The sequence below is a fragment of the Clavelina lepadiformis genome, chromosome 1, assembly GCF_947623445.1.
Source record: "Clavelina lepadiformis chromosome 1, kaClaLepa1.1, whole genome shotgun sequence".
Classification (NCBI taxonomy): Eukaryota; Metazoa; Chordata; class Ascidiacea; order Aplousobranchia; family Clavelinidae; genus Clavelina; species Clavelina lepadiformis.
Window position 1 is genome coordinate 21920609 of NC_135240.1, and position 15638 is coordinate 21936246.

At 35.5% G+C, this 15638-nt stretch overlaps 1 protein-coding gene across 4 annotated transcripts; it reads right to left on the reverse strand.

Annotated features, from left to right (window-relative positions):
• Positions 1–3417: 3417 nt before the first annotated feature.
• On the reverse strand, positions 3418–15410 carry LOC143468524 (short transient receptor potential channel 7-like). 4 transcript variants are annotated; one of them, XM_076965807.1, is made up of 20 exons: positions 15198–15305; positions 13977–14087; positions 11518–11738; positions 10852–11022; positions 10564–10739; positions 10069–10231; positions 9701–9855; positions 7214–7298; positions 6807–6971; positions 6546–6643; positions 6287–6402; positions 6038–6177; positions 5821–5974; positions 5467–5608; positions 5233–5361; positions 4895–5090; positions 4649–4797; positions 4409–4490; positions 4219–4312; positions 3418–4133 (listed from the first exon to the last, which is right to left on the reverse strand). In XM_076965807.1, the coding sequence occupies exons 2-20, from the start codon at positions 14065–14067 to the stop codon at positions 3907–3909; spliced, it is 2754 nt and encodes a 917-aa protein (XP_076821922.1). In that variant the 5' UTR covers positions 14068–14087; positions 15198–15305; the 3' UTR covers positions 3418–3906. The 4 variants fall into 4 exon arrangements, 3 of the variants coding, with proteins under 3 accessions (XP_076821922.1, XP_076821931.1, XP_076821940.1); XM_076965816.1 differs by lacking the exon at positions 13977–14087 and having other exon boundaries at positions 15198–15410; XM_076965825.1 differs by lacking the exons at positions 13977–14087; positions 15198–15305 and adding an exon at positions 12778–13272.
• Between the last annotated feature and the right edge of the window lie 228 nt (positions 15411–15638).

Sequence of the window (15638 nt, forward strand, 5' to 3'; positions counted from 1 at the left end):
CAGCCAGGGTTTTCTTCATATTTGGAAATAGGTCAGTGGTTCTTAAACTGGGGGGCGCGCCCCCTTTGGGGGGCGTGAAACATTCATAAGGGGGGCGCGAGAGATAACAAACTGTCTATTACATGAGCTATGTCTAAACATACTTTCTTGACCTTCGCTATAGGTTCGTTTTTACTAAAATTTTAAAGTGTGTCACGATGGCAATTGTATTTTTGAAATTTAGATTCTGAAATACGTCAATTGTTACGTCATAATATTTGGGGTCTCTCCGCACTGAAGCGTATTGTTTTCGTTTACTCATTCACGCACTCCTAGCTCGACTAATTGTTCTCTTGTGTTCTCTTTATGTGGTGACCTGTTTTTTCTCACAACGGGGGGCGGCGTAACAAAAGAAACTTTTACAAATGTATCACTTGTAGAAATACTAAATTTACACTAAATGCATTTTCTTTAGTTTTACAATTATGATGTATACAGGAAACCAGATGTTTTTGCTACTAACCTGTAAAAATCCAATCAGTTTACGACGTATAATTTTCGAGTCATTAACGATTGAAAATTTGTGTGCAGTGTCGGCCACACATAATAAAAATAGTAATGTCGCGGACCTGGTTTAAATAGGGTAAAACCAACGTCAGCCAATATTAAAACCGTAAAATGAAGTAAAACTTAAATTTAGTATTGATTTAATAACCAGGTATTTTAGTAATTAAACTAATTGTATTGACACAAAATGAGTGGAAAAAAGAGAAAATATGACCAAAATTATCTGAAGTATGGCTTTATAGAAACCACAGTGAACGGAAAAGTCGAACCGCAATGCGTGATATGCTCAGAAAAGCTAAGCAACGACGCTTTGAGACCAAGTCGTTTTCATCGTCATTTTCATGAATATAAAGACAAAATCTAGGAACAAACTTGACTGTGAAGCCGACCTAAGATGTGCATTTTTTTCTACAAAGCCTTGAATTAAACGTTTGTCTTCCCAAAAACAACTACATCCTTCACATTAATGAAAGCTAGTTGAATATAAATTGTTGTTTTGTTTAATGCTTTTTTATTTTGCAATGAGGTGGGGCGCGGATTTTTTAGGTACCGTCAAGGGGGGCGTGTGCCAAAAAGTTTAAGAACCCCTGAAATAGGTGAAAGTCGGAGGAGGCAAGATCGGATGAATAAGGTGGGTGAGGAATAGTATCGAACCCACAATCATGAATTGTTGCCATGGCAACCGTGGAGGTGTGAGCAGGAGCATTGTCATGGTGGAAGAGGACATCCTTGGTAAGCATTGCTCGAAATTTTTAGCGAATATTTTCTCTCTTTTCTACTTCAGAAGATGCGAATAATAAGCTCCAGCGATAGTATGTCTCTTCTCAAGGAAATCAATGAGCACCACACCTTTGGAATCCCAAAACACGGATGCCATGACCTTTCCAGCAAATGGAATCACTTTGACCTTCTTGGGGGCAGGGGATGATAGATGTTTTCACTGCTTCGACTGCTCCTTGGTTTCTGGTTGGTAATGGTGAATCCAATACTCATCCATAGCGATAAATCGTGCCAGAAAACTGTCAACATCACTTTCAAACAATTCCAAATTTTTCCTTCACGGGATGCACCGAGTTCGCTTTTGATCCGGAGTCAGAAGGCGAAGGACCCAACGAGCTGAAACTTTTGATAAACCAAGCTCCTTCCTTAGAATGTTTTGTGCTCATTCAAGTGAGATTCCTATCCTGTCTGCTACTTGACGGCATGACAATGGGCGATCTTCCATTACCATATCAAGAACAAGGTCGATGTTTTTTCGGTGGTGGCAGATGATGGTCTCCCTGCTGTCTGCTCATCTTCAACACTTTGTCTGCCTCGCTTAAATTCAACCACCCGGCGTTTTACTGTAGCATATGAAGGGACATCGTCTACTAAAGTATCCCTTAAATCTTCATGGATTTGGGATGCCGTTTTCCCTTTCAAATGAAGGTATTTGATGACAGCGCGATACTCAGTTTTTTCCATTGTTAAAAAATACCAACGCACTTTAAATTAAACACTCTGCGAAACAAAAACAACAAGTCTTTTTAACTTTGAAGAGTTTAAAAATGTTTATAAGAGGTTGAAAATGTAAAAAGTCGATAAAACGTTCTGTGTGTGCATTTTCTTTGTAAGGCTCATTACTTTTCATACACCTCTTGTAAGTGTTAATTAAAATGATGTTTTAAAAAGCATACTTATTGGTTTTGTCTATCATTTACTCATTTACTAACATTTCAGTTTGGTTATTCGAATTTTAATGAGTCATTGAGAGCTCTACAACTTTTTGATCAATCACGTTTGTGGCGGTTGTCTCTTGTCACCCACACAGGTTTGCGACTTCTTTGGAAATCGGTTGCAACGTTTCTCGTGTTCTCGTACAAAATATCTTTTACAAAGCCCCGTTTCCGGAGCATGTGATATTGACGTAAGTACCCGTTATGTTGACTTTTAAGGGTAGTTTATGTAAACTTCTAAAGCAAATTTTGCAATGTCTAAGTAGACATAACCGTACACAAAAGTTGGACGGTTACGATTGTATCCATGGTTGGTATAGCCCAATGGTTAGAGCGCTGGGCTAACGGCCGCCGGCAGCCTGTCTTCTATAACCTGTGGCGCTACGCTTGTAAGTTGTAATGTCCTTGGACTGGGACAACAGAATTCTAATCTCTCTGTAAACTGTTTTGGTTCACTCCATAAAAGACTATTTTGTCCGCAGTTTGGTTATGTTCCATGAAATGAAAATCAAACTTGATTGTCAAGCACCAAAAAAACAGAGTTGTAACCATGCAAGTCATCAAACTCGAGTCGCAAGTCAAGTCAAAGCTTTAGGAAGAAATTACTCAAGTAAAGTTTTACGATATCTAACACCAAGCCATACGTATGGAAAGCGAAATTACCGTTTCTGTCAACAAGAAACGTTTGGAATTTGAAAACGTTTGCTTGTTTTACTGCTTCATACGCGTTCGTAGACAAAAAAACTTTATTTTAAATTACATTTTGTGTGTTTGCAGGAATAAATAAAAGTTTGTTTTAGCTTAACCCTGAAACCCAATGAGCAAGAACCGACTCGAGTCAAGTCAAGTCATAAATGCAATTTTATGGAATGGGTCTCGATTCGAGTCATTAACTCGAGTCATTACGATTCTGTTACAACAGCAATCCAAGGTAATGCATGGGCTAGTTCCTTCAAGTATGTGTAGATATTACACAAACAAAGAGCAGAAAAAGAACTCGTGAGAGCAGTGATACTGGCCAATTAATCAATTAGGTGGAAAAAGGATATTTAAATTTAGCAAATACCTGCATCTGAAATCAAACGTTCAGTTCCGTACCTGTTTTTGGTATTAAGTACACTCGAGTATTCAAGTGCAACACAATAGCCTATCCCGATTTATTGAAAGTAACATCGTTGTCATAAATTTTTCGTTTCTAGTTGGATAAGACGTAAAACGTTTTATTATATTCTAAAAATCAAGTCAGGATTGGCAAATGTATATACGATGAGATTGGTGCGAAACTCATGCAATATGTCTTTGCGGTAAACGCATCTGAACAGCTATTTATTGTATATGAACAAACAAGTTAATTGTGTAGTGTTTTACATATACTGCACATACAGTAGATAAGGAAAAGTACAAAATATCGGTGGGCTTAGTTAAATATACTTCACATCCTTTAATACGTTATACAACACTTCACTTTTCGTAAATTCCGTATGTAATCACAGTGAAATTCCTGCATGCCAAAATCATGATAATAACTATTGTAATAACGACCGCGTTCAGGTATGGTTTCCCACCGGAACAGTGGCTTGAACTTTGATTAAGAACGTTTTCCGAAATTTAATATTTTTATGTAGACAGTTTTGATATCATGCAATCAGAAGGCTTCAGTTGTTTCTTGATGCAAAATCACAACATTGGTACAATTTTCTGATTGAACGCTTGCATTCTTTTGAGCCTGTGGTTCTGCTGCTTGGGGTTTCTTTGTTTGTTTTATTTGGAGATGGTCTAGTATATTGTTCATACTCTCCTCAAATCTTGACGTATTTGCCAAAAGTTCGAACCGCAAACTGCTGATATCGTGCTTTATTTCTTGAAGTTCAGCTAAAAACGTAAAAGATTTAAGTTGAAAGCTTCAGCTACTGCATCAAACGATCCTTTTTGATGGCACATATGATCGCCTGAACACCTTCTGTAATCTCTGCTTCTTTGCTTTTGTCCAGTTGCGCTTGAATAACATATCTTTTTACGATGCGTCCCATAATTGTTTTGAATTGCTCTCTCTAAAAAACAAGTTAGTTGACATGACGAAACGGAAATGCGGATGAAGGTATGGAGCTATAAAAAGTTTCTAAATATGCAAGTAAAGAAAAAAATACTTTTTTTCCCTGTGTTAAATTACAATGTTTGCTTTGACTATTGTCAAATGGTTTCTGATCTTTACTGTGTCTTCTTTTTGACCTAAAAAAGAACAAATAAAACAATCACTCAAAGAAGGGCTATTGACAGTTATACAAGAATTTTTCACTTTAGGACAATATAATTGATGACTTATCAATTATTATTTTTGCAACTAAAGTTTGTTTTACTGGCGTTATTTAAAGTCTGCAAAAAGTAACCTAAATCTGTTGGCAAACCACTTGAGTGCGCAAATTATCGCTCTGGGTATTGGGATAAGGTTGAATGGAACTGGCAGAGTGTTTCCCTTCTCCATATACGATAACATCAAATCAGCTCTAGCAAATTTCCATTCTACGTCGCTATCGCCCTGGGTATAACAATGTCAATGTGGGTGATGTAATTAACAACTTCATCATGATAAAAAGGTTTCAAATGAAGCAAACTCGCAAGACTCATTGCTTTACCTCAACTTCGGAGTAGGAACTGTTAATCATGGCAATTAGCATGTTCAGCATGATTATCACTGTGATGATGTTGTATGCTCCATATAGCTGGTAGCCTACTAGTCTGGTCAATTGATGATCATATAAGACTTCCACGCCTTTATAATCCGCCAATCCAAATATTGACCAGAACAATGTGATAAATGTCTCCTCTAATCTGCAAGAAGTATATTGCATACTTGATGGACCTTACGAGCATATATAACCGTTACAAAGTACACCATACCACTAGCATGACTAGATAAAGTAGCTGTAGGCTATAGTCTATAGATCAGTGTAAGCAAGTATACGTAGCTTACGTCGTAAAAGATCTGGTGTTTTTGGCTCCAGGTTCGTCGTAATATGAATAAAGATTAAACAAACCCAGCAGAAAAGCACCAAAAATCATAAAGAATATCCCAGACCATTTTATTATGTCGCCCACAGTCCTGCAGTAAACAATAAAAATTTTTTATAACATCCTTTGCTACTTAATTGAAGAGACAGTTTTTAGACAGGCAATCAACAGAAATTGTTCATTAAAATCAACTCGCCTTGCTAGGGATATCTGTAATGGACCAAATTTGTCATTAACTTCCAAAATGTAAGAAATTCTTGAAAAGCTGAGCACAATTCCGAGGGAGTACAGAGCTTCAGATATTATCTGAGGGTCACTGCCGCTCCAAAATCGTCTATCTAAAGAAAGTTACAGATGATCAAAAGTAATTTAAATCAGAATTATAACAAACTTGATAGGTTGCTATACACATTTATCGCTTATCATTCATCAGAAATTGTTTTTCGTTAATGCTACGGCTTTTATTTGTACAATACTTCAAAGGACCACAGAAAAGTTTGATAAGAAAGTACAACAGATCATCGAACAAATAGCTTTATAATCGACTTACTTGCTCTGGAGTATGCGTAGTAACCAGCCCAATTTGGCACACTTTTGTTGACGTTAACGCCATATAAAGTAAGGGTTTCATTGGTCATATCATACACCAAGTTTGTGGCATTTTCTCCAAAATTACTGTCCCACCAAAACTGACCGGCTATGGCCTGTAAATAAGTGAGCAAAAACAAGGGTCTTAATCAACATTCAGCAGTTTACGAAAAACTCACTTTCTTGTAAGCAATGCCACGGCATGTGAAGGAAGAAATTAAAATAAGCAACATGAGCGAATCGACCATGTTCCAGAGTTGGCACATGTACGAATTCATGCCTTCACCCCATAATTCTTTCACTTCGTTCCAAAGCATCCCTGAAAAATAAGCATAAATCGATCAGGTGATAATTTTTGAAACAGGAAGAAAATCGAAAGTGTGTTGTCTAGCTAAGAAAATGTTGGGTACAGTAGCTATGGTATTTACCTGTAACATAAATTAGTATGATCACCTCGCACCAGTTAAATTTTGTATATCTACCGTACGGGTGATCTTGGTGGAAAAGTCTTATGAACGCAGCTGAGTTATCTAAACCTTCCATTCTAAAAAAGTAATGCTGCTTGCGATTATGATTTCTATGCGATTTACAACATGTGCAAGCTTTTTAGAACTAGTGTACAATATACGTGCTGTTTGTGAATTTGCTTTGACATTTAAAACTTTGATTGTTAAAACTTGCGCCCACCTTTCAAGACAGTTAATAATGAGTAACAATACAAATTGTGCGTAAGCCGACGCTTGAGTGATGAACTTGCAAAATGGGCTTTGAAACATGCGGCCAATCTGAATAAAAAAATTTCACGTATGCTAGTCAGCTGAATCAGCAGCAGTCTGTAAATGATTGCAGTAATCCGTTTTCGAGAAAGTGCTAGAATGTTCTATCACAGCGAGCAAGCAGCCAAGTGACATATACAAATAACAACTTTTATGCTTTGTTTTACACTACCTTGCTACACGGGGCAGTGAGATAAATCACAGCAATCAGAGGCATGAATATGCTGAAAAGAAAGCCCCAGAGTATCTTGTGGATTGTGCCAATTTGACGAAACCAAGAGAAGTGTCGATACCAAATTCGTATAAGCCGTTGTTGACAACTAGGATGCGCCACAAACTAAAGAAACAAGTCAATAAATGAAAACTGTTGAAACGTTTGTCGGCTGCAAATTTCATTAAACTTTTAAATCCAATAAACTGTTCTTGACATGATTTTTTAGAACAGTATTCACTGTAAATTTTAATTTTTGGACTGTCTGACAAAAAGGCTACGGAGAACGTGTATTAAAATAGCAAGCATTATACTTATAAGGTCTTAAAATTTGAAAGCTTTTTAAAATATTATTTTAATAAACAAACCTTTTTGACTTTGTACTTTATAGCTCTTTTTAACTGGTAGAGCTTAGGATAAGATTCTGTATCTCCTGTGCAGCTTTCTGGCAAACTAATTAAAAAACAAAAGATTGAGTTATTCGCAATTTTACATTTCCATCACTAGATGGCGAACTGATAAACTCCTCCAGTAATCCGTCCTAATGGTGAAGGATCTTGGCCATACGCTTTAATGTGCAAAGTTTCTAAACCATCCGCGCAAAAATAAACGTTTTAAAAATATTTAACTGTTTTTCGTCTTCGAACACTAGAGGGCGATATGATAACACTCTCCATCCGGGGTCACTTGATGTGATAGAGCACGTTAATGTGCTCACACTCTCCAAGTTTTGAGTCCAAAAGCTACACACAGTAGAAAGATATGGCTTGTCGTAAAATTTTAAGTTTTTTGCCACTATAGGGCGAAGCTCATCACTGATCCGGAAATTCTTGCACCTGGCGATAGATCATACTAATCCGCTTTTATGTGCAAAGTTTCGATCTCACACATGCTAAAACAATCGTTCTAAACTTCTAAAGTTTTTTAAATCTTCGATTTGGAAATTCGGTTTTCCTAAACCAAAGGGCGAAGTGTTAAGATTTTTCTATCGAAGATGATTGGAGAAGTTAGATCTCGTCAGATAAATTCAATGTGCAAAATTTCACAGTCATACATGAATTAAGCTCATAGTTACTCAAAAATTCAGTTTTGCCACTAGAGGGCGATAGAATACACGGGCACACACAAGCAATGAACTTGAACGAGACTTCTAATTCAGACACTTTCACACCAAGTTTCAAGATCATAAAACGAACGTACAGCGCGTAATCGTCCGTCAAAACTAATAATAATAATAATAATAAAAATAAAAATAAAAATAATAATAAAAATAAAAATAATAATAAAAATAAAAATAAAAATAAAAATAAAAATAAAAATAAAAATAAAAATAAAAATAAAAATAAAAATAAAAATAAAAATAAAAATAAAAATAAAAATAAAAATAAAAATAAAAATAAAAATAAAAATAAAAATAAAAATAAAAATAAAAATAAAAATAAAAATAAAAATAAAAATAAAAATAATAATAATAGTAATAGTAATAGTAATAATAATAATAATAATAATAATAATAATAATAATAATAATAATAATAATAATAATAATAATAATAATAATAATAATAATAATAATAATATTAATAATAATAATAATAATCTGAAAAGCAAAAACAACATCCATAATTAATATAATAATTTGCACTTGGACTGGAAATCATTCAATATTACAGTTTTGTCAGAGGCGATGCTTGTTTGTAATTCGACTAAGGCCAAAATTTAGAACAGAAATTAAATAAGCAAGCTACACAAAACTCAGCGTATCAGCAGTTAAAAAAAGACGGGTAAAATAATGTTGATAGTTTCGTGTTTAGGAGGAGTGCAAACCTGAATAAACTAGTAAAAAACTTATCAGTGGTTAGGTGCAATACTTATCGGCAAAAAAGTAACACGTCCCACTGTACGCTATCTATATCGATGCAGTTAAAGTCGAGGTTACAGCTAGGCTATAAGTTTAATTTATAAAAGCTTTAATAAATGCCAATTGTCACTTACCGTACAGAAGCCTACTTTACTTGTATGACAAGGATGGTCCATTGGATGAATCGTCACAAACAGCCTAGGTTAGGCTAACACATTATGCCAACGCAAATAGGCAATACCGGTACTGTGGGCTTAAAAACAAACCTGTTGTTTTATAGGTTACATTTCGCTTAAGCAGGTTACTGATGTGAATCACTGAATATGTTTCTGAGTTCCATTTAATCGCCACCGGTTGCTGTTTATCTAACTGCATGCAAAAGCTGTCATTCAACGCATAGTTCACGCCAGTTGCTGCACTATAAGTAACGGCTTGTTATTGTCACGGTGACGGATTTTATATTAAGAAGGACATTTTAAATTCCATCAAAGTAGGACTATAAATAAATTCTTGTATGTTTTCCAGAATTAACAACGTACGATCTTGGTTTTATTCCAATAATTTTGATTCTGTTCCCGTGTTGATTTCATTCCTTTAAAGAAATGAATACGGCCGCCAATCATCACAAACCGTGATTTTTCTCTACAACGTGTAACAATTTTTGCCAAACAAATCACAAAGAACGTTATAGTACATTAGATATACATTTTTAACTATAATTACCAAACCACTAAAAAGTTTTTAATTTTTTTTTCGTCAGCTATATTAGTGTTAGTATTGCTGTCGGATGTAAAGCCAAGTTTTTTTGGCTTTCCGAACCACTCATTTAGCTTACTTGCAGTACAAAAACTGCTCAGAGGTGCTTAATACCCAAGAATTACAGCTCCAGATTTCGGAAATTGTTATTGTCACTGGTGCAAATTATTGGGTAACCGACACCGATTAAATCATGCCATATTCAAGGCTGTTAAGCCCTTTAACTAAACGGTCCTCACCTGGCCTTTTTAGCGATCTCGTTTTCGTAGTCAAGACGACATGATTTTATTTTGTGACCACTTAACATGATGTCGACTTCTTCGGAATTGTGACAAACATCAAGTAACTTCTCAACAAAATCATTGCATTGAGTAGAAAGTTTCACGTAATCATGCTAAATATTAACAAAATAAATTTTTTAATTGATAAAACCACATAACGATATTTTTCGCAAATAAAAGGAAAGTCTTTAACTAGCGCCGCAAGCCTATACCCAGCTGTGATACGTTTACATCCCTGCGGATGAGCACACAAATGTCTATTATACACCTGAAGAAAAAAATTGTCAGTGAAAAATATATCACAGCAAAGACAATTGATGATTTACTTTAAACTCCTTTTCCAAATTAGACAACTTGTTGAGTTCGTTGCTCAAGCTTAGCGCTTGCCACGCTGGATCGGGTGAAGACAAGGCAAGGTAGGCCGGACTAGCCAAGCCTTTGTAGGCATTGAGCCGTGAAAGACTGTAACCGAGGGAGTCATCGATGCGTCTTTGAAAGGTATTCATTAGTCACATTGACTACAAGAGTATAACTATATATATAACTATATAGTTATATAATAAACGATAATGAAGGTCGAGTGCACTCGAGATTTAGGAGGAATTAACAAAAGGATTTTTGTATGTTTAGGTAATGCATTAGGAAAAAATGTTCAATATTGCGTGGTATTCGTGACACTTCCTTTACGAAATAGGTAACACGAATGTCCAGTCTTTAGCTCATAAAACTGCATAGAAAATCAATTTCCAACCGTGGTACAAAACCAGAAACGCGAAGCGAAATCGATCGAAACCGTTTGTGCAAGAGTATAAATAACGTACTTTTGATCACAGATTTGACATTTGCAATTGTAATGATGCGGGTGCTCGATCCTGGCTCCTCGTCTCAGCAATTCCAAAACGATGTCAAACTCTTGGTATTGTGCTGCAAGAATGATTGGTGTGATGTCCGGGGAAAATCGTGTACCATCGTCGTCATACGCATAAAAGTCTGTGTCCTGAACCAAAACCTTTCCGTTCTAACTTTGGTTGATCATTCAATCGATGAATAATTTAAATGCTAAATCCCTAAAGTTTTGCTTAGATTTCAAACTCAAAACAAGTTGCAACCTGGTTAAAGGCTTTCTGTTCGCTAGGACTTCGGGTGAGGCGATCGTGTCTGTCAAAAGATGAGTGGTTCAGAATTGTTTCAACAATCCTTAAGTAACCTCTGCTGATCGCCAACAGCAAGGCGTCACCGATTCTTGCCATCGTTGGCTGTTTAATCAGTATTTCCACTACCTGGAAATTGACTTGAAGATAAAAAAATTCCAAAACCAAAATTTATTAGCTTTTTTCGAATAGATTAGTCTTTTATTCTGATATAATCAATTTGGATCAAGTGTGTGTTGATATAGGTTAATCTTAACATTTTATAAATAAATTTTTTTTCTAATTTTTTTGTGTACTTTAAGGTTAATGATCCAAAATCTTACATATTTGCGAATATAATTGATTACATTAGCACCGCTAGCAAAAGCACAAACCCGGAACTAATGCAAACACCTATAGCCACAAACACAACGCAATCCAATAAGGTCAATCATAAAACCGGCATGATTAAAATGTTAACATCGATCCGTTCTTTTCAAAAGGTTTTCTGCGTATTTTGCCGTTAACGTCCCGAAGGGGATTGTATTTAGAGGTGGCAATAATTAAAACGATATTGAAAAAGCTGTTGGTTTACTGGGATGAAACTTTATTCAAATAACTGTTTATTGAAAAGATGATGCTTACCTCTAAATGCTCATTCCCGCACGCAAGTTGTAACGCATTCTGTCCTATGTAATCAACGCAATTCACATTAAGTGTTTTCATGTTCTCCAAAATTCGACCAACTGTCGGAATGTCACCGTACTCAGCTGCCTCGAGAAAATAAAGTTCTTCGGGTGTCGGATGATGTTTGGATCCAAGGAGAAAACATGATCCCCGGTTTGCTCTTGGACCATTGCGTCGACCTGCCAATAGATAAGTAGACATATATAGAGTCAGTTAAACAACTTTCAGTTTCGAAAGAGAAACGTTTAAATAACCCTTTAACCTCGACATGAATAGTTCAGCTTTGACGTTTTTTGGGCATTACAACTTATTGAAAAACTGCGGCTTTAACATTATATATTTTAAAAGTAGGTAAGCTTAAAAACAACGCAAAAGAACTGAAGAAAAAACAAAGGAAACACATTTTGGCAAAACTTTACGGCAGGTGACAAAAATTATCCGCCGTGTCCTATTATTCAAACTACTTTCAATCAATTTATGTCAAACTTTCATGTTTTGTTAAAGTTGACTCTTTCATCAACAGCATATACTAAATCTAGGGCTGGCTAATACATTATGTCACTTTTAACGTTGTTTCAAAGTCATTAGCAGGCTTCTGTCAAGAAGAGTAACATTTTCATTTCAAATATCTATTTGGTTTCAATATCTTACATCTGTGACTCTCTCTGTAATACAATTACCATGAAGGTTCTCCCAAACAAAGCAAAAAGTAATTTCGGCCAAAACCACCTACATAGGTCTTGTTTAATATAAATAACTTATACGATAATAATCAAGTTGGTAACATAAAGCTGGTCAATATAATTGCGCATTACCAAGCTAACGACAACCTATTTTGATTACGGTACATTCTCGATTACACGCATATAAACCAAAAATGTCATTTTACATCGTATATTTGTAGAACACAAAACAGTGACACATTATCCTTCCAAAAATTGCTGTTAGGTCATTTCGCAAGTAATGGAACAATTTGGTATTCTGGTATCGTATAGACTATAGAGGGTCATATACATTTCCTTAAAATAAATGCATAACTAAAAATTCAAGCAATAACTTCTGTTAATTTTATTCTCACGCTGTAATCAAAACATCGTATAGAATAACGCAATATTGCTAATTTCCTCCTTTTTTGACCATTAAGCAATGGATAACCTAATGGGAGAAGCGTTCTATGCGTTTAATTTAATAAACGCAAGTTAATTCAACACAATTAACCTGTTGAGCGATTTCTTCGCCTTGAGTCGTATTTTTCCATTGGCTTAAGTTTTAATCCGAACATGACAATGATAAAAAGTAGTATTCAAAGAAACCTGTCTGTAGAAATCAGTGCGAAATATCCTCCGCACAGTGGACCTGGCCCACACTACACGTGAGTAAAAATTTTCAGCGGCCTTGACTAAAGACAAATCGATTCAATTATGTAACGTGCAATCTGCCAATGAAGGTCGTCAACGTGGCGCTTCAAAGCAGATCAGAAAAAATAATTTTCCGACGAGTCGAAAAAGGCGAACAATTCCGGGGTTTACTATATACTGGCCAAATTGATCCACTAATATATTTGAACAATTTGTATCAACAAATACATCTTACACTCTTTCAATGTTTTGAAACGTTTTGAATGTTTTAGTTACGGTCTTGTCTTCTATATGCTTTTATTGGCCAACGAAAACTTTATTCGACGTCTTCCAGTACAAAAAGACCTCAGCATGCGTCGGAAATGTCCAATATAACAAATCGTTATCATCCTAATAGTATGGGCTACAGTGGTAAGTTATTTTTAAATATTTGTATTTCCTCAGTATGTACATAAGCAGTACGGCTCCCAAGATATGTGGAGCATATGGCTTGATTCAGTATGTGATTATGGACTCCATCGTAACAACCGGATCTTAGTAAATTAATAAAAATTTTCTTCTGCGAGCACAGTATTTATGTACACTGTATAGAATATTGAGTTAGATCAGACCTATATCATACGTCATCCTTAACCAACTAGAGAAAAGCGCAATATATACTGCGTTATAATATAATACTATTTGCATCATGGACAAGTAATGTAACATACGGAGTTAACCTGATATCATATTTTTCTCTCAACAGCCCTTTGCATTAAAGATTAATGCAATAAATCTCGTATCGAGTTGGTATTATCATTATATTGATTCCAAAAAACGGGTATTGATCTCAAGAACACTTTTTAATCACGATTAATTAACAAAAGGCTTAACTTACAATATCATGTCTATAATGTTAGGGCTGAAAACACTTTAATAAAAACGTGTTATGCTAAACATAGGCAAATGACTTCTCAATGTAGTTTATGGTTCAAAAACAAAACAAGATAAATAATCATTTCAAAATTAAACATCTAGGATCTTCTTGATCAAATAGAATCGATTAAGGCTTGTACTTACAATAAACAGTGCGAGTGGTGGCAACAGCACGTGAGATGTCATCCTTGATGAAGTAAGGTTGGCCGTTAAGGCGACGTTTGTTAATTCCCATTTTGAATTAACACCAGAAAACTGCAATTTTTGCAGATAACATAAGCAGACTATCACCTAGGTCTTACCCACAACCTTCAGTTAGTAGTCAAATAACGAAATTACGATCGAACGCATTCCCCAGGACGCTCTAATACTTATTTAGCAGCAACGTTCGTAACATAAAACCAGATGGGAATAAATAAATTATTAGGTTCCTGGGAACACAACCTATAGCAGACATTTTTCAATCTTTTGAATATTTTAATGTAGGGACCCATAAAACATTGCGTATCTTCTGACTAATTTATGTTAATCAAACATCCAAACGTAACACCGCATCAGGTAACAGCAAGACCTTGCAGATATTTTCAGTTCTGTTAGTAAAAAAGTATAATAACAGAGAACATTGGAATTAAAAAATGTTCTTTAAAGCGGTATTTAATTCTTGTTGACAAACATATATTATATTTACGAAGTTTGTGTTTTGAGAAACTAACTATAACGTACAGTAGCTCGTCTGTCTACGTCAGGTTCTTGCTGATTATAACGGCTTAGTGATTAGAGTCAGTCATGCAGCTCGACATGTTGCTGCATTTTATGATTCGACGTTAAACGATACTAAAAATAATTATCAAAACGTATGATGTTTCGTCTTAAAATCAACCCAAAAGATGTAAAACAGAATAGATTAATACACCGCCATTCGCCATATAAACGCGGTCCTTTTGACCCTCTCCGTTGTCTACCATGCCATTAGATCCAGGCACAGTTTATAAAACGTAGCCATAAATAATAATCAAACAGCCAAAATGAAGGGGGGGGGTTGGTATAGGCCAAAGTTAATGTTCAGGGCACCGAGGGATACAACAAATGATGTGATACACATCATGTAGTAATTACAATGTTTACGCAGCAAGGCATATTGGAGATATGGTGAATGATGGAATACCCAGTGAGGAACACGATGAAATTACTTTTAAAAAGCATTTAAGCCAAGGGAAACGTGTTCCGATAATAACTGTGATATGAAAATGTAGTTGTACAAAAAGACAGGACTAAATTAAATTGCATACAAACGTTTTGCTTCTCATGCAGATGTTACTTGTATTACCGTGGCGAAAACAAAAGGTCAATTGGCAGTACACAAACCTCGAGCTGTGGACAATGGGTTTTCGGTGAAATTTTCTTCTGCCTTTCTTGCCAAAATTTTTTTCCTGGAGTAGGTCTCCGCCATGACTGCAAACCGTTCAAGAAATTACAATTTGTCCGGTTTCTTTCTGATTCCAGTTTTGCAGCAATGTTCTGTCCTACTTTTTAATAACCTTATAATTTACTTGTTGTATACATAACTTTCAACGGAGTCTCGCTGTCATCAACATAATTAACTGAATTATTTATGACACAACACAAATCTGGTAATACCCGTAACTAACCATGTCTTTGCTAATATAAACAAGCTATGTATGACTTTGTTATTGCACGACAGTACAACTTTTCTGTTTTAGTTTTATAGAAAGTCGCGGAGTAAATACTTTAAGGCTAAGCCATCAGAGATTTGTCGAACAGAAATTTGCTGCAAACTCGGCTGGC

What these genes read in the sequence shown, in the direction of transcription:
- LOC143468524 (XM_076965807.1), bottom strand. Translation starts at nt 14,067, where the DNA reads ATGGGAATTAACAAACGTCGCCTTAACGGCCAACCTTACTTCATCAAG. An exon ending in TGTCAAATCTGTGATCAAAA is followed by an intron (nt 10,232 to 10,563) that starts GTACGTTATTTA and finishes TACCTTTCAAAG; the next exon opens with ACGCATCGATGACTCCCTCG. An exon ending in ATTTAACACAGGGAAAAAAA is followed by an intron (nt 4,313 to 4,408) that starts GTATTTTTTTCT and finishes CTTGTTTTTTAG; the next exon opens with AGAGAGCAATTCAAAACAAT.